Below are 17,603 nucleotides of genomic sequence, written 5' to 3'. Positions count from 1 at the left end.
CCTCCTTGTTCCTCCGTCCCCGGGGCAGCTGGAGGCCGAGCAGGGATGTGAGATGTGAGATGATGATGTGAGATGTGGCTCCGCACACGACGCCCGTGGTTAAATGCTCCGGCACGGGAGGCAGGACCCGGGCGTTCCTGCGCTTCCTCCTCCGCCCAGTCGCCCTGGCAGAAATTCCGGAATTTGGCAAACTACCGCATGCCTTTTACCTGCTCCCCTGCTTTTAACATGCAAATCCGCCCCGGTGCAGGTGGCGGGGGCAGAGTTCAGAGCTGAGGAGGTGAAGCATCTTTTCTCATCCTTGCTAGAATAACGAGCCCAGGCTGGTTTATCATCCCCAGGTGCTGGGAGGTCAGCGGGGCAGCAGCTCCGGGGCTGGACGTGTCGTGTTTGTGGTGACATTGCACGGATCTGCCCCTCGGAGCTGCTGCAGCTCGGGCTGTGCCCACACCAGTCCCCAAAACTGATTAAAAACACAGCTTGTGATAAAGCACAAATCAGGCACAACTGATGTGCGTGCTGGCTGTTCGGAATCTCTTCACTGCTTTGTCCCATCTCTAAGGTACTTCAGGTTAAATGGATTTCTGGGAGCTACAGCAATATTTGCACGCTCTCAGAAGTCAGTGGGAGATGCTGATGCCAACGTTGCCAGAGCAAAGCACGAACTAACGCGTCACCCGGGGCGTAACTGAAAAACGTCCCAAAGCTTCTCAGGTGTAAATGTGCGTTGGAGACCCAGGTCCCAGCACCCTGTCCCACGCCGAGCCGGGTGTCTGTGCCCCCCGGGGCACCCAGCAGCTCCTCACAGCAACCAGCTCCTCGCTGGACCCGTCATTGCAGCCCTGGACAGCCCGGCCGGGCACTGAACTGAGCCTTGACGTGCCTCGGGTTACAACTTGGCATCCCTGTGATCAAACCGCCTTCTCCATCCTCCCTCCCCTTCTTCTTTGATGAAGCCTAAATTGGATCATTATCGTTATTGGAGCCCGGAGGCTCAGCCCTGCCTTCCCTTTCATTTTCCAGTTACACCTGGCTGCCGAAACCCCTCAGCAACAGCTGCGGGGGATTTTTCATCTACCGAACAAAGGCCCAGGAGCCAGGAGGCCAGACAAGATTCCTTCTGGATGACCAGAGAATGCAGCAGCTTTGGTTTGTTTGATGAGCACATGAGGCTGCTCCTGCACCCCAGGGCAGCAGTTTCTGGGAACAAATGAAGTGGTTTTGTTGCAGTTTGAGCTATTGCTGCTGGACACCTGACCTCCATTGGGAAGGGAAAATTGTTGGTCCCGTGCGCGGGTTTGGTGGGAAAACCCCTTCGATGGCATCTCCAGGGCATTTCCTGGCACGGGGACCAGATCGAGCTGCTCTAGGGGAAGATGATGCAAAGCAGTTCAGTGCCCTCACCAGCCCGAAATCGGCCCCTCCATCCCGCTGCTCACGCAGCGTCCAGCAGAAGCACGTGCTCATAAACCTACCTGGTTCAAAAAACAGGGGTTTGTGGAGAGAGAAAGTTGTCGTGGTTCCACATCAGCAGGTACTGAGGGTGTTGGTGAGAACAGGGAGAGCAGGAAGCAGCCCTGGTTTTGCCATTTCCAAAGGCTTTGCCGTATTTTGCCGTTCTCAGGGAATTAAAGCAGAAGGGGGATGTGGAAAACATATAATGAAAAGTTACAACAGGACGGTGAAACTACGCAGAGGGAGGCAGGCGAAGAGCCAGCCGTGTGGTTTGGAGGGACGATTTCCTGGGGGGAGATTGGCGGGTGATAGGGATCTCAGAGAAGGTAAAGGATGAGCAGAACCACTCAAAACTCGATAATTAGTTATCGAGAAAGCCTATTGCAGCAACAAAGGTCACCATGATGCACAAGCAAGGTACAGATGGATAACTCGGTAGAAGAGGCTGTTAATTCCACTTATTTGCTGGCTATATCTGAGCACACATAAAAAAACCAAACTGAAACGTCCTTTTCGTGACATTGTCATGTTTACTTTGTGTCTTCTGCTACTTCTATACCACCCTGCCATAAACCGCTACCTCCTTATGTGTAATTCTTAACGGAAGGGTAGGAGTGGTGTACCCGGAAAAGGTAAAACTCCGCATGTATCGCTGGGTGCTGCTATTTCATCATAAGTACCTATTTACATAGTTTCTGAGAACAGCAGTTGCTTTTTTTCTTCAATCTTTTTACAAGGTACGAAGGAGATAATAAATTAACAAGTAATATATAGGAGCGGACTGTCCAGCTTTCGCAAGACTGAGGAAATATGAGTTTTCCTCCCTAATAACTGCAGTTGTTTTGCAGCCTGCTCCAAGGAAGCCGTGTGCACCTTGCCGAGCTGGAGCTGTGGGTCCTGCCGCCCAAAGAACATCCCTGTCACCATCACCAGCTGCTCTGGGGACACAAAATCCTGTTTGTGTCACAGCCAGTGACCAAGTCCCAGCCGAGTCCCTGCCCCAAACCGCCCCCGGGCCGAAGGACAGGGTGGGACATCCCGCGGCTTCTGCGAGTCCCCGTGGCCACCCGGGCTCTGCAGTTTCCATCACAGGACCAGCTTCCCTCCAGCGAGTGTAAAGTGTCCATGAGAAATCAACACTGAGGGTCTGGTTTTCATTTCAGTGCGGATCAGGAATAACTTAATCCGGTTTGTTTAGGCAGATCAGAGCAGCCGCGGTGGGACGAGTGCCTGGGCCAACCCCTCCCTGCGTCCGGAGCCACAAGAGGAGGTTGAGCCAAAGGAGGGGCCAAAGGCTTCACCGGCGCCACCGCAGCCTTTTTCCCAGTCCAACAAGCAATGCCCTTCTCCAAAACTCCCACACATGAAAAAGAGAAGGGGCCGTGCTATGAACAGCCTTTACCATGTCCAGAAGTCGGGTCCGGGTGGGTTGGTGACCTGGACATCTCTGGGACTCTGCATCACACGTTTCTTTACTACGCCCAGCGCAAGAGGAGCTGCTGCTGGTCAGACTCGCTGGCCCGGGAAAAGCAAAGAGAGAAAAAGTCCTCAAACCACCTGTGAGATCCCACGGCTGCGAGAAAGAGAGCCGGGCGGCCAAGAGGCCCTGGGCTGGAGCGGTGCCGAGGAGAGCTCCATCCTTCCCGTCACCCTCGCATCAAAACCTGCCCTTCGCTGTCCTTGGAGGTCACCTGCGATAACACACGACCTATCAGCACCTCTAATGAAAAGCCCAGCTGCTAAAAGCTGATTTTAAGAGTACAAAGAGGTTTTAGACTTCCAATAAATAAACAGACCCTTATTTAAAAATTAAAAAAAAAAACCAACAAAAAACAGACACAGGAGTTGACAAAACTTGAACTTTCACACAGGCTTGGATGAGAGATTTTGCAATATCTCATCCAGAAGAAGGTCTTTCATTTTCTCCTAATTTCAGCAGCTGCCACAGGCGCTGGAGCGTTTTTCGGTGGCCAGAGAATCCGAGTCAGAGAGACCCTGAGCACCCAGCAGCTCAGGTGTAAAAACCTGAGGAGGGGCAGGTCCGTCTCAGGGGTTCCATAGCTGCTCAGAGGTGGATTTATTTCATGAAAGACGCATTCTTTCATGAACAAACCTCAAAGATGAGGGTCTCAGGGACATGGTTTAGTGATGGACTTGACAGTGCCAAGTTAACGGTTGGACTTGATGCTCTTGAAGGTCTTTTCCAGCCAAAATGATTGTATGATTCCAGAAACTCCCTCAAAGCTCGTGCAGACCGGCTGAGAGCGGTGAAAGCCACAGAGCAAATCTGCCTTGAAATGCCCTTGGGATGCAGCCGCCCAGCCCGGGGAGAAATCAGCTTTCCCTGGGGGGTTTACTGGCTGCCTCTGTTTATTGAGCACTTGTTGCAACAATTTCATAGCTCCTTTGCAGAAGCGGCATGCTTTTCTAAGGTTATGCAAAGGACAAAAGCATGATTCAAGAAGAAAATTTCCAGGAAGGATGAGAATGTAACTTAAGCTGCTGCAAGAGAAAGTTTCCTGTATCTTTTCCTAGAGCCAAAAGAAAAGGTGTTTGATGAGAACATTGTGTGGCCTGGGGCCAACGTGGTATGTCCGTGGTGGGACCCGCTGCGGGATGTGACAGGAGACGGACGGGTTGAGTTTCCAAGGGGTTTCAAGCCCTCGGGGGAAGATCCCAGCAACACAACCTGTGTGGCCAGTGGCGAGCGAAACAAGCACACGTGAACAGGTAGAAATAGTTTTCACTTGGGTAAAATCTACTCTTATTCGTGCTAAATTTAGTAAAGTCTGGTCAGAGACAAGACTGTTGTATTCCTCCCAGATTAGTCAGTAAATTCTTGTCCTGTTCTTGCCCCTTCCTCATTCCCCGCTGCCGTCGACAAGCAGAATATGCAAAGCACTTTATCTCTGCTGGGGTTTCCACCAGCGCTGGGAGCTCAAGTTAAAAGTTCAACTTTATTTCAGAGCAAAGACAAGACCTGTGTTCCTTTCAGAAAACAGTATTTAATCTTCACTCTAAAGCCTGGCAGGGAAAGAGTAACGTGGAAGGAGAACTGTTGTTTAATAAAATCACAGAATGTCCCTGTGATGCTGGGGACCCCAGAGCTGAACGCAGGACTTCATTAATGTTTAATTCTTAATGATTCCACACGTTCTTATGGCAACTATTATTTGAGAAAAATCTCGTCCTCCACCACTGATCGAGACTTACTATTGTCCATTTGCTTTGACCTACTTCTAGAAAAAAGACTCACCCCAAAACCAGGGAGATCTGCGTAAGGATGAGGAAAACCAGAAAGCACCAGGTATAGCTGGCGTGCACGGGACAAGCGACCTTATTAATAAAAGCACAGCTCTCATAACAACAGGGCCATTAACTTTTAGGAGACAAGAATGGGAGTCTCTGATAAGGAAGGACACACAAAATCCACATGGGAAGCAGCATGCTACAACGTTTATTGATGAACTTCAAATAGCATCTTTGTGCTAAATCAAAGGGTCCCTTTGTGCAGACGGAGCACAACCCAAACCTCGGAGCAACGGCTGTTCCAACCTGCAGGAGATAATTTGTTTTTCTCCCTATCCTTGCCATTGCAAATAAATACACCGCTACTTCTGAATTCTTGTTTTAATCAGCAAGAGGATCCACATGCAAAACCAGCACAAATTTTTAAATAACCTACTGCAGGCTCTGGGTATAGACCCCCAGATCTGAGCAAAGCAAAATTTTGGTATAGTCTGTGCAAAATTTTACAACTCAGGCTGTTTTGAACAGATTTTAACAGCTCTGGACAAATCCGAACCCAGATCGACGTCTCACCCAGTCACTGGCAGCGAACTGGGAGATAAATTCACGCCTTGGGAAATTTCGCAGGTGATGCGTTTCTTGTATACAAACAAAACTGTTCAATATGATTCACATACCTGGAAATACGCATTATTGGTTTTCTGCTGCTGTTTCCTAGTTGACTGTAATTTCACAAACAACTGTATGACTAATTCCTGATGCTTTGTAACTGGTTGGACTTTAGACTCACACCCTTACACGTAAATACAAATCAGCTTCCTGTTGGTGTATTTCCCGGGAGAGGGAAAAACTTATATTCAAATGGAACTATCTACAAAACCACCGCAAAAACCAAGGCAGGAATCCTGAGAGGTATAGGCTAAAATTTTCCAAAGAACTTTAAAGAAGTTAATGAAAAGCCGGTGATGTCAAGGTTCCCAAACGAAGCAAAAGGATTTGAAAATATGATTCCTTGTTCTCTAGTGAAAATCTAAATGTTTATTGCAGGAACGAAGAGCAACACGTACCAGCGGGCAGCTCGCCGACCCTGCCAGTTCTTGCATTTCCACACAATCCCGTTGCGTCCCAGAAAGCGGCTGCGCAGGTTGCAGCAAGAGTTGTGTCCGCTCTCTGCTAGTCGAGCCAATTATCTTGGAAAATTAGCAGCCTTTCTGTAGGTATAATTCTATTCGTACATAAATATGCATCCTGCTGTAACCTGGGGTTGCGCTGCTGGGAAAGGCGCTGTGTGAAGATTCCTTGGGGTCACCTCTCCTTGGGTTCTCCTCTTTTTGGGATCATCCCTCCTTGGAGTCTCTTCTCCTTGGGGTCACCCCTCCTTGGGGTCACCCCTCCTTTGCTCAGGAGCTGCATTTAAGACCAGCCCTTAGTCCTCTACCCAAAGCCCACTCTGCATTGTGCATTTTGCCCAAACTGACTCAACTTTCTGGCCCCGTGCCCAAAGTACCAGGGGAGTGTCTGTGCCCAGAGGGGTGTCTGTCCCCAGCAGGATGTCTGTCCCCACGGGTTGTCTGTCCCCATAGGTGTGTCTGTCCCCAGCAGGGTGTCTGTCCCCACGGGTTGCCTGTCCACATGGGGGTGTCTGTCCCCAGCGGGGTGTGTGTCCCCAGCTGCCCCCCTGGCACCACAGAGCGAGCAGGAGGATGCACATCTGGCCTCAAACACGGGGCATCTCCTGTTGCCAGCCTGTTTCTTCTTCCCCCCTCGTGCACCCGCTCTCAGCCGCCAGTTCATGAGCTCTCATTTAGCAAGCGCCGGAGATAAGAGCAGAACATCAAACAGCCTCTGAGAAAGGCAAACATGCCCTTCACATTTTCTCAAGCGTGAGTTTTACTAACGCTTCCTGGTAATTCCTGTCATCACCGTCCTGCACGTTATTACCCTGTTCCAGTCACGGATTAAGTGGCTGTCAGGAAGAGGCACCCGGTCAGTAGATGTAATGAGCCAGGTCTTGCAGACATAAAAAACTGAAAAAGGGGTGTTTTGTTGGCAGCCCCGGCTGGGCAGGGTGGGATGGAGCTGGGCTTTGCTTCCTACCCCGGGGAGCAGCTGCTCTTAGGGACACTCCAGTGTCACAGGGTGCCAGTGAGGGACACTGGAGGACACTGGCACCCATGGGACCCTCCACAGGCCACCCACGGGCCCTGCCAGGACACAACAGAAAGGCTGTCCAAGGGAGAGCAGGAATCACAGAATCGTTTTGGTTGGAAAAGCCCCTCAAGATCATGGAGTCCAACCATAACCCACCCCTGGCACTGCCCCATGTCCCTGAGAACCTCATGTCCGTCTGTCCAACCCCTCCAGGGATGGTGACTCCAGCACTGCCCTGGGCAGCCTGTTCCAATGCCCCACAGCCCTTTGGGGAAGAAATTGTTCCCCAGATCCAACCTCAACCTCCCCTGGCGCAACTTGAGGCCGTTTCCTCTGGTCCTGGCGCTTGTTCCTGGGGAGCAGAGCCCAACCCCCCCTGGCTCCAAGCTCCTTTCAGGCAGGTCAGAGATCAGAAGGTCTCCCCTCAGCTCCTGTTCTCCAGCTGAACCCCCAGCTCCCTCAGCCGCTCCCATCACACTTGTGCTCCAGCCCCTCACCAGCTCCGTTCCCTTCTCTCAACTCGCTCCAGCACCTCAAGGGCTTTCTTGGTGTGAGGGGCCCAAAACTGACCCCAGCTGCTGCCCCCTCCTCTGCACCACATTCCTGCCTTTGGATGGAATTCATTAGGGTCTGCGCTTGGATTCAATTAGAGACAGGAAAGTGGATTTCCTTGCTCTGATTCGAATGTGAGCATCTCTCCGTTTTTTTCCCCTCACCTGCTTTGAAACAAGATGATGCTGGTGGTGGGGGCAAGCAGAGAAAACTGGGAGCTGATTTTCCTAAAGAGCCAGTTCTGCCCTTACAGCCAACCAGGAAAGGGGCAGGGTTATGAACTTTTTAATTTTAAATAAATATAAAACATGCTTATATTTTAACTAACTCAATAAAGGAAACCACTAATGAGGAAGCAGACTGTTAACAGCCAAACAACGAGATTGCTTTGCCTTCGAAACATCTCTGCAACTATTTAATTGCTTGAAGGCTCAGCAATAAAACACTTTAGGAAATTCCCCGGGTCTCTCCTCCAGATACCAGCAAACCTTTTTTCCTGAATTAAAAAGAAGAGTGAGGTCATCAATGTCATTTAAATATTTATTGGTGGGTAAGGAAAACAAACATAAAGAATATCTTTTCCCCTACTTGATCTTCCTGTGTGAATTTTAGACATATAGTTGTCTATAACCTTAAACAAATATATAGTTGTCTATAACTTTAAACAAAACCATTTCAGCCGTTCCTAGAAGTTACTTATTTCTCTTCTCCCTCCCTCACGCATATTAGCAAATAAAAGTTCCCATGAAATTGCAAATTAAAAAAATATGAGGCACTGGTAAATAGGAGGCCCAGAGGTGGAGATTCAGATCAGCAGCTCAGAGCTACATAGACCAGGAAACAGATGAACCATTTCCATGTAAGGATTTGAAATCTTTTTGAAGGCAAGCCTTTGACACATTTCTCTAAAATGATGCATTACCTACTAAACATTTTACACCATCCTGTGTATTATTAGGGGATAACAGCTGAAAATGAGCACTATTTTGCCAGCAACTTTCTTAGCAATTGTGCCTTTGCAGAACTGGTGGCACGACAGCATTTAACAACAGGCGAAAGCCTCGAGATGCATTTCAAACCACCTGGAAAGAACCAGGTGTGGAGTAGGAGCCAAGGAGAAGTGTCCCAGGCCAAAACTGCCCCAAGGGACATGAGCAGGGCTGGTGCTGCCTGAAGGGGAAGAGAAGGAGCGAGGGGAGGCAAAACCCCATCCCAGCCACAGTACGGGATTTCTTACAATGATATTTTGGTGCACCTCCACCCCGGCCATACATTTGTTTGCATTAAACAAAATAATCATATTTTTCGCTTGGCACGAAGAGGTGAAAAGTGTAAGTGAATACAAAATTCACATTCTAGAGCGCGCTGTGCACGGTGGGTTACTTATCCTGTGGCCTCAAAACCTCTTGCGTCAAGGCAAAAAGGAGAAGCGCAAGGCTGTGCTGCCCTCCAACTTTTCATCCTCTGAACCCCTGTCAAGGCCGCTGTGTCCCGCAGGCCGGCAGCAGAACGCGCTCCAGGCAGTCGCACCCGCCGGGCCGTATGGCGAATTAGCCGAAAGCTTTATTTGTGCTGTCAGCACAGTTCCAAGCCGCAGCAATTCAACCTTTCCACGGGGTGGGAGACCCGGCTGTGGAGCCGATGCCGTGCTGGAGCATCACCCGGGAGCTGGCTCAGCGTCCTCAGGCGCTCGCAAGGCTGTGGCCGACCAGGAGGGAACGTAAAGCTGCGGAATGTCCGTGTGAGAGCAAAGAGATGGGGGAAGATCTGGGGTCTCCTTCACCTCCCAGCTCCGGACTTGCTCCTTTGCCGTCCCTACCCCAGTGCAACACGCGTCGGTGCCCTGGGGAAGGGGTCAGCCAACCCTTCCTCAATTAGAGTTTTACAGGCGCATGACAGGTGTCAAAACACGTAAAGTTTGATACGGGCGTGTTCTGCTGCAGGTGTGTGAGTTGGAATCGAGTTGCCTGTTTGTTTGTTCTTGAAATCACGCTGGGCTGGAGATAACGCTGAGGTGAGCTCCGCCACCACCAGCACGTAGGAGACGTGCCGGGCCACAAGATCTGCCCCATACGCTAGATATATATATATATATTTATATAGGTGTGAGGTGAACAAATGCTGTTGGGAGGCTTGTGTCACTGTGGTGTGTGAAGGAAAATGTGCCCTGTTCTCCTCAAACACAAGATTCGAACGCAGAGGCTGCTGCTCTATTGGCAAAAAACCCACCATAAACACGCACTTTGGAGCATCTTTGTTATGAGGAGAGACCGAGAGAGCTGGGGCTGTCCATCTGGAGAAGAGAAGCTGAGAGGGATCTTATAAATGCTGATAAATATCTCCGGGTGGGTGTCAGAGGATGGCCCAGGCTCTGTTCAGTGGGACAGGGTGAGGGGCAACGGGCACAGACTGAAACACAGGGGGGTCCATGTGAACATGAGGAGAAACTTCTTTGCCGGGAGGTGCCAGAGCCTGGAGCAGGCTGCCCAGAGCGGGTGTGGAGTCTCCTGCTCTGAGACATTCAAACCCGCCTGGGATCCTGTGTGATCTGCTCTGGTGACCCTGCGTGAGCAGCGGCTGGGGGATCCGCAGAGCTGCCTTCGGCCCCAACCGGGCTGTCACTCTGTGGCTGTGGTGTCTAACGGCGAACGCCCGGGCTGAGCCCCCTCACCCAGCCCCGGGAGAAGCCCCGTCCAGCCAGCCCCTGCCGCCCCTGCCCGCTCCGACCCCGCGGGCCCGCCCGGGGGAACCGGGCGGCTCAAATGGCGCCTCCCGCCGCCGCCGCCCCGGCCCGGCGTGCACCGCGGCGCCAAGATGGCGGCGCCCAGCGAGGGCCGGCAGGGCCGCGGCGCTTCGCCGTTCCCGGGCACCGAGAGCGGCCCTTTCTCTTTCCCCTTCGCCGCCCCGCACGGCGCCGCGGGCTCCGGGGCGGAGGAGCCGTCCAAGAAGCCGTGCCGAGCCTGCACGGATTTCAAGAGCTGGCTCCGCGAGCAGAGGAAGCGGGCGGCCCCGGGCGGCGGGGTGAGGCGGCGGCGTTGCCGCGGGGCTGGGGGGCGGGAGCCTCCGCTGTCACCCCGGGGGCTGTCGTTCCCCCCAGCCCCCGCAGAGCTGGGAAATGGGTCTCCGTGGTCCCTCCCGCAGCGTGGTGGGGCTGCGTCCCCCCCTCAGGGGGTAACGGGCCCGGGGGCGGCGCTTCCCCGCTGTGGGAGCGGGAAGGGGCCTCCATCTTGGAATCACAGGATCGTTTCGGTTAGAAACACCCTCAAGATCGTCAAGTCCAACCGTTAACCTAACAGTGTCACTAAACCACGTCCCTAAGAACCTCATCTATGCGTAGAAATGCTTATAGTTGTCTTTTACGGCAGCAGCCGGGGTGCAAAGGGGGGCTCTGCTGTTGTCCCCCCATCTCATCCTCCCCCCCAACCACTAAGGGCTGTTTCCCCACCAAGCACCGTCACCCCCTCACAACCATCTCTCCTGCTCCAGGACCCAACGGTCGTGGAGGAGAAGGAGCCGCCGCCGGACTGTCCCCTGGACAGCGAGCAGCTGGGCCGCAGCACCTGGGCCTTCCTGCACACCATGGCCGCCTACTACCCCGAGCAGCCCAGCCGAGCCCAGCAGCGCGACATGCGCGACTTCATCCACCTCTTCTCCAAGTTCTACCCCTGCGAGCACTGCGCTGAGGACCTGAGGGAGCGGTGAGTTGCTTCGGTGGGGTTTTTTTTTTGGTGGCCTGAAGTGCTGGGCTGCAGCATTTGTGTATCAGCAGCTCCTCCTGCCCTTGGGGTTTGTCGCTACTGAACTGGTTTCTTCCATTGTTGCGTCACTCAGAGATACACTTGCTCAGAAAACAAATACCTTTGCTCGTGCTGTTGGGTTATGTGCTGCCTCCGAGGCCTCCCTGAGGCGATTTTGGGATTTTCTGGTTCAAACTGGACTAGCGTTCAGTTGTGGAATTAGACTAGGACTTGAAATAATTTGGCTTTCAGGAAGCAAGGGTTCTACTCCAGAAAATCCCATTTATTGGTAATCTCAGCAGTGGAGGCAAAGGCTGAAATGGGCTGTGATGTTTGATAAAGTTTGCTACTGTTACTGTCAGCTTGTTTCTCAAAAGTTTCAACTCCTCTTTTCTGGATGATGAAGCCTAATTATTGACTTCGCAGGCATCACATGGCAAAACAGCTGCTCAGTATTTTTCATTTATTATTGCGTTTTGGTTTTTTTTTTTTGATTCAGTGTTTTGATGGACTCAAGTACTTCTTGCTTTTTATCATAGACAAGCTGTGACTCTTGCATCTTTTCTATTTGTAAGACTGGGCACTGAATGCAACAAACTGTTGCAGCCGTCGGTATTTTAAAGTGGAGGTTTGGCCTCTGATAATGACTGATCTCTGTGTGCTCTCTTCTCGGGTCTCTTTGGGACTCATCTTGCAAGAACAGAAAAGGCAACTGGCTGTTGGTGCGCTGTGTGTCTGCTTTGGGAGCTGAAGTTGGTCGCTGTAAAGAGGTGACACTTCTTTCCTCTTCCCCGTTTGCAGATTACGTACAAACCAGCCTGATACGAGCAACAGAAATAACTTCTCCCAGTGGTTGTGTCTTCTTCACAATGAAGTGAACAGGAAACTGGGGAAATCTGAATTTGACTGCTCTCGTGTGGACGAGCGCTGGCGAGATGGTTGGAAAGACGGTAGTTGTGATTAATCCACAGGGACTGCTGTGGAATTCGGACAGACCAACTCACTCTGGTGTTCAGTCACTGCAGGGAGATGTGTGAGTCGATACCTGTGTTTGTGTGCGCGTGCGTGTGACTGATCGGCTTGTGGAAATAAAGGTAAACCAATTCTAAAAGTGAATTTGAAGATCGTATCCTAATAGTGTTTTGATAAATGATTACATAAGTGTGTTACCTGAGGGACTGAGGCCTTACATTTGACACAGGAATTGCCAAAACCTGTGAAATTAAGTCACGGACAAACTCGCGGAGACTTTTTCATTATGACATTTCCTTGTTTTACGGGCATTTGCTTATTTCTGGGACGAGAATTCCTTTTCCCTGAACACAGCTGTAGAGGGCTGCCCTGTGGCATTTGATGTTTATCTGCAGGCATTATCCTGATGTCTTAAAAATGCATCTGATTAATTGACTTTTTCATTTCTGTTGTTCTGATAGAGAAAACTCATGCTGGGTTTTGTACCAAGTCTGTACCCCCAGATCTCTCTTTGAGATCTCCAGTGCTTTTTGTTAAGCTTGAATCCAGTTCCTTTGATAAAAGACCTGAAGGTAGATACATTTAATTTAAATATTTAAATCATGGACCCTAGGTTTCTTATTTTGTGTTTCAGTTTATCATGTAAAAGAACATTGTGGAAAGGGAAACTAAAGTAGGACAAGAAAAAAACCCTCATCTGATGAATGGAACAAAGTATCACCTGGTGAAATGAAAGTGTTTTCAATTGATTGCTAATTTTCTTTGGATCCAGAAGTGGTATCATGATAAGTTGTACTGAACTACTTATTCTTAAAGCAGGTAACATCTTCACCTCCGCTGTGAACTTTTGTCAGTTGTGAAAATAGCTTGAGACTGACATCTATAATGAATCATAGAATCATTTTGGTTGGAAAATTCAGCTTTGTTCAGCATGTAGTATTTCTGAGATGTCACTTATGTTTTGAAATTCTTGATGGGTAGTTGCTGACCTGGTTGACATTCTGGTGTTGTCCCTTGGCTATAAATCTCTCTAGTACAAAAGGACTTCATAAGCCCCCCTGCAGTATTTGAGTCCTGCTCAAGACTTGGATGTCAGCTTTATGTCACATTTATAGCACAGAGGACTCAAAGGAGTCCCTGGGGTTGATTCCCTCTGTCAGAACTGCTCAGAATCCACGTCATGGGTATTTTTCCTATAGGTGTGAATTCCAGATTCCAGTGAAATAGCTGCAGAAATGGTTTACACCACAAAGCGTCCTAACACATCTCTCTATAAAAAGAGACGGCTTACAAAAAAAAATCAAAATAATTTCAAGTTCTTAGAGTGGATAAGTGATATTGTGTCCTTATTGCATTTCTGGCCGTGAAAAGTTTGCAGGAGTTTGCACAAACTGTGGCGATAGCAGCTTTTCTCCTTCTCTACTTCCTGCTGAGGTTTTCTGCTGTGTTTCAGTGAGCTTCCCTATTTCGTGCCCCACAGCGCATCTGTAAATTTACTCTTGCTGATAAAGTGTTGCTTGGAAATGTTAATGGTACTTTTATAATAATACTAGGGTGATGACAGCTTGTAACTAGAACTTTGCTCTTCACACCTGCGTGCATGGGGCTCCTCAGCGTTTAGAGAAGCAATAAGAACTTTGGAAATACCTTTTACTATTTTATGGCGTATTCAAGTTCTTTCAAGTTGGACCTGTTAAATTTTATGGACTGGTTATTCATGAAGTTTTTATATAATATTCCTAAACACAAAACAAACCAAACGAATGATAAGGTACTTCGTAAAGTGTGCGATCTGACTTATGACTTGAAGGTATCATTCAGGTTATTAAAAGTTTCCCTATTAGCATGTTGGGGTTCTTAGAACAAATAAATTCCAGTCCTTTTTTTTTTTTTTTTTAAGTGACGAACTCAGTCCTCAAAATGAAGCACGTTGGTATCCAGTAGTGGGGAGAGGACCAACCCCTCATTTTGTCATGCATGACCTGAATTACCTGGTTCTGTCAGGACAGCTTTGCTTCTGGACTCACTTGTGCTAAAAGAGGAATTTACTGTTCTTCCTCCCCAATCTGCCCCTGAATGTTCTCAGTGACAGTTTCATCACCCATGGAGCAGATGATGTTTCTTCCTAATTTGTTTCAGAGTAAATGAGCAGGTTGGCAAAACACCTGTCTCATCCTTTTTCATCTTAATACTGAAAATGGGTCAGCTGGGTGAGTTGCCCTCACTTGTGCAAGTGCAAACGCACTTGACCTCTGGAGCCGCCGCTGTCTCGTGTTGGCGAGCGGTTGGTGATGGGCACGTGGTGACCTTCCACCGTCCCGCAGCATCTGTGCACATCTGGAGAGCGCAGAGAGGAAAAGAAACGTGTATCATGCTCAAAATCCGGGAGAGCAGCTGCGGCAACACCAAATTTTTGTCACCTTGTGGTGTCCAGGGAGGTGCGTGCAGAAGGAAAAGCCCCGTCTGCGGCTGGTAGGATGTTATTAGGACAGTTTGTAACTTTACTAAGCGGTCGTTTGATAAAATACCTGCTTGCACTGTGTTCTCTCATGTTTATGGCTTTGCAGAAGAGCTTTGACTTAAATGTTTCTCAGGCATATCGTCATCTCTGTGGACTTGACTGTGCAGGGAGGGGGAATTTGTTTTGCTGCTCATTTGTACCACAGCTCAAGTTTTAATCTTCTGTGAGGAATTTCTATTTAAGATACTTGTATTTGTGTACAGAAAATTGTGAATTCTCTTCTAAATGCACTTGATTAAATCTAGTTTTAAGCATAGCTGTATTCAAATTATATTTCCTGTTGATGTAAAAATAATAAAGCAACTGAGTTCATTCCTGGCTTCACTGCTGCATGAAAGCTTAGGGGAAGCCATCAGGCGCTGGCGTGTCTCGCCCTTGGCACACCGTGTGTTTGATCACTGGCTGAGCTCGCCGGCTCAGCTGCGGTTGCGGGGTTTGGTGTGTGATCAGACAACATGGGGCTGCAACGGGTCCTTTTCTGTTGTGCTGCTGAATTGACACAATTCTCTGTGGGCCAGGAAGCTACAAAACTGCAGTGATTTTTGTCCAGCAGGTCCTTGCCCATCAGATCAGAGTTTGGTTTCATGTGGGGACCAGTGGGATTTTCTTATGGGGTTCACGTGGTTTTTTTGGTGTGTGTTTCTAACAGCATTAAGGGTTGTGTTACAGTTGGGAGTAGCTCAAATGTTGCTGAATTTGAGGAGAGTGTTGACCACTGAAGGGCAGTGTTTGCTACCTGCGTATTCACCGCACAACCGTGGACATCCCACCGCATTTTCCAGAAAGGAGGAGCCGGTTCCCCTCGGTACGAGGAGCCCGTGCGAGACAAAGCCCAGGCAGGAGCAGATGCTGCCAGAGGAGTCTGCGGGACCTTATTGAAGAGCTGCTCCTGTGTCACAGGCCGACCTTCCAGCTTCACAAAGCTCTTACTGTTTTCATGGACCAGTTTGCATTCATTGCATTTCAATCCCTGAAAGCAAAGAGCAGGGAGCCGCGAGGGAATTGTCGTCTTTGTGAATGGGAGGTAGAGTTGCTTAAGCAAGGAATGAGTGCAGATGGAGGTGGAAGTGCCGCTGCGTCTTAACATTTTTCCAGGGATTAGCTGTTCTTTTGCAGTGTGCTGGGTGTGAACAGTCTTCTGTTTACAGGAAGGTTCCCAAGAGCCACTTTGCTTGCATGTGTCTTTTGCTGCAGCCTGTTACAGGCAGTGGGTGACGTTTCTTCCCATTGGGAGCTTTAGAGGCTTGGAGCGGGTAGAGGTTGGATTTTGCTTTGGGTTTTTTTTGCGCCTCCATATCAGCATTGAATTTTTTCCATTCCTGGAGTGGCTGTCCAGATTTTTTTGTCTGAATGACAGAGAAGAGCTGCTCATTATTCTGTGTAGACATGATTAAGCATTTCAGTAGAAACCACCACCAAGGTTGTCTGAAGTCAGCTCTTGATTTTGTAGGCTAATAGGAAATAAAGCAAATAAAGCAAAACCACAGCATGTAGGCAAATCGGCAGAACGCTTCTAGGAGTAAATTTTAACACTGCTTCTTGCCTTCTGTTGTGAGTTCCTGCAGTGTTCACAGGGCTGAACCTACGGCGAAAATTCGCTTTGCATCTTACCCAAGCCAACAGTAGAGGGCAACAAAGCCTGAATTTCCTTGACTTGCCTGTCTCTTACTTTTCTCTGGAATAGCAAACTGCTCCAGTTATCGAGTGTTTTACCTCATGTTGGTCTGGCCCAAGCTACCAGTAGTGTGAAAAAGTGAATTTTGTGACTGTGCCTTGTGTCTTGCTGTTTAGATGGGGTAAAAGATCTGCAGGTATATAAGACAAGGTCTATGTGGCTAAAGCATGTTGCTGGAGACTCAAGAGATCAAAATTCAGTTCTTAGTCGTAAGCTTCTTGCTGGATTCCAGGTAGGTCACGTCATCTCCTGTAGCCACACTTCTACTTCTGCAAAATGGGGATAAAAATAGGGGTTTCTGCAGCCTTTACCTGTATTTCCTCTTCAGATGAAAATCTCTTTCAGAGAGGCTGTTTTAAAGTGCTTGTACTGCACAGTCCTGGGCCTGAGATTGTTCAAGAAAATCACTCAGATCAGTCCATCCCACAAACCTCCTTTACGTAAGTTTACATCTTTTGAATCTGAGAACCTGTTCAGTGTTTGCCATGTTCAGTGTAGCAATAAATCTTTTCTTATTTTCAGCGTATCACCACAAATACACATTAATTCATTCCCCCCAGAACTTGCGCTGCGGATCTTGTTTTGTTGTGTAACATGAGCAGAACCGTCAATAACGAAGGGCTGGAGCTGGGCGAGCTCCTTCGGCAGCGAATCTGGCCGGAGCTCACGTGAGAACTGAGCAGCTCCGCGTGTCGGGGCAGGTTCAGGCTGCTCGGAGGCTGCGGTGTCCGTGTCACCATCAGCTCTGCTCACGGTACCAGACCCGCTGAGCAGCAACACCCAGCAGGGTGCAGGTGACACGCACCAAAGTTGCCTTGTTGGTCAGGCCCTGCACGATGTGGCTTGGCTGCCGTGGCCCTCAGGTCAGTTTGGAAACCAGCTCGGGATCACCTTTCCCTTTCATCTGTGCACCTTCCCAGAGCAGAGTTTGGTCCAGTGACTCAGTCAGATTAGATCACTGGTTTGCCAAAACCCCCGAACTTTTTGTGTTATGAAATATTTTGAGAAGAAGCAAAGAGTAAGTTCAGTAGATGAGATGTCCAGCCTGCAACTGCATCACTGGAAAGCACTTTGAAACCCTTTGGGGTTTTTGTTCAGTTTGGTTTTTATGCAAGTACTGAGATGTTAACTCTTCTGTTCTCATCTGAATTCTGCTATCCAAATCTTCCCCAGTGATTCCAGGTAGTAAAATTTTCTGCATTTTTTTTCAAGCATACTTACCTTGCGTTTATACTTGCACAGTAACTGCTCAATCCCAGCTGAGAAATGGCTGCATTTCAGAAATGGATGA

General features: G+C 49.2%; 1 protein-coding gene across 1 annotated transcript; it reads left to right on the top strand.

Annotated features, from left to right (window-relative positions):
• Nucleotides 1-10,194: 10,194 nt before the first annotated feature.
• GFER (growth factor, augmenter of liver regeneration) lies at nt 10,195-14,912 on the top strand. Its single transcript, XM_065644854.1, has 3 exons — nt 10,195-10,428; nt 10,894-11,105; nt 11,946-14,912. The coding sequence occupies exons 1-3, from the start codon at nt 10,222-10,224 to the stop codon at nt 12,106-12,108; spliced, it is 582 nt and encodes a 193-aa protein (XP_065500926.1). The 5' UTR covers nt 10,195-10,221; the 3' UTR covers nt 12,109-14,912.
• The last annotated feature ends 2,691 nt before the right edge of the window (nt 14,913-17,603 follow it).

The sequence above is a fragment of the Caloenas nicobarica genome, chromosome 14, assembly GCF_036013445.1.
Source record: "Caloenas nicobarica isolate bCalNic1 chromosome 14, bCalNic1.hap1, whole genome shotgun sequence".
Taxonomy (NCBI): Eukaryota; Metazoa; Chordata; class Aves; order Columbiformes; family Columbidae; genus Caloenas; species Caloenas nicobarica.
This window is presented reverse-complemented; position numbering and strand designations above follow the sequence as displayed.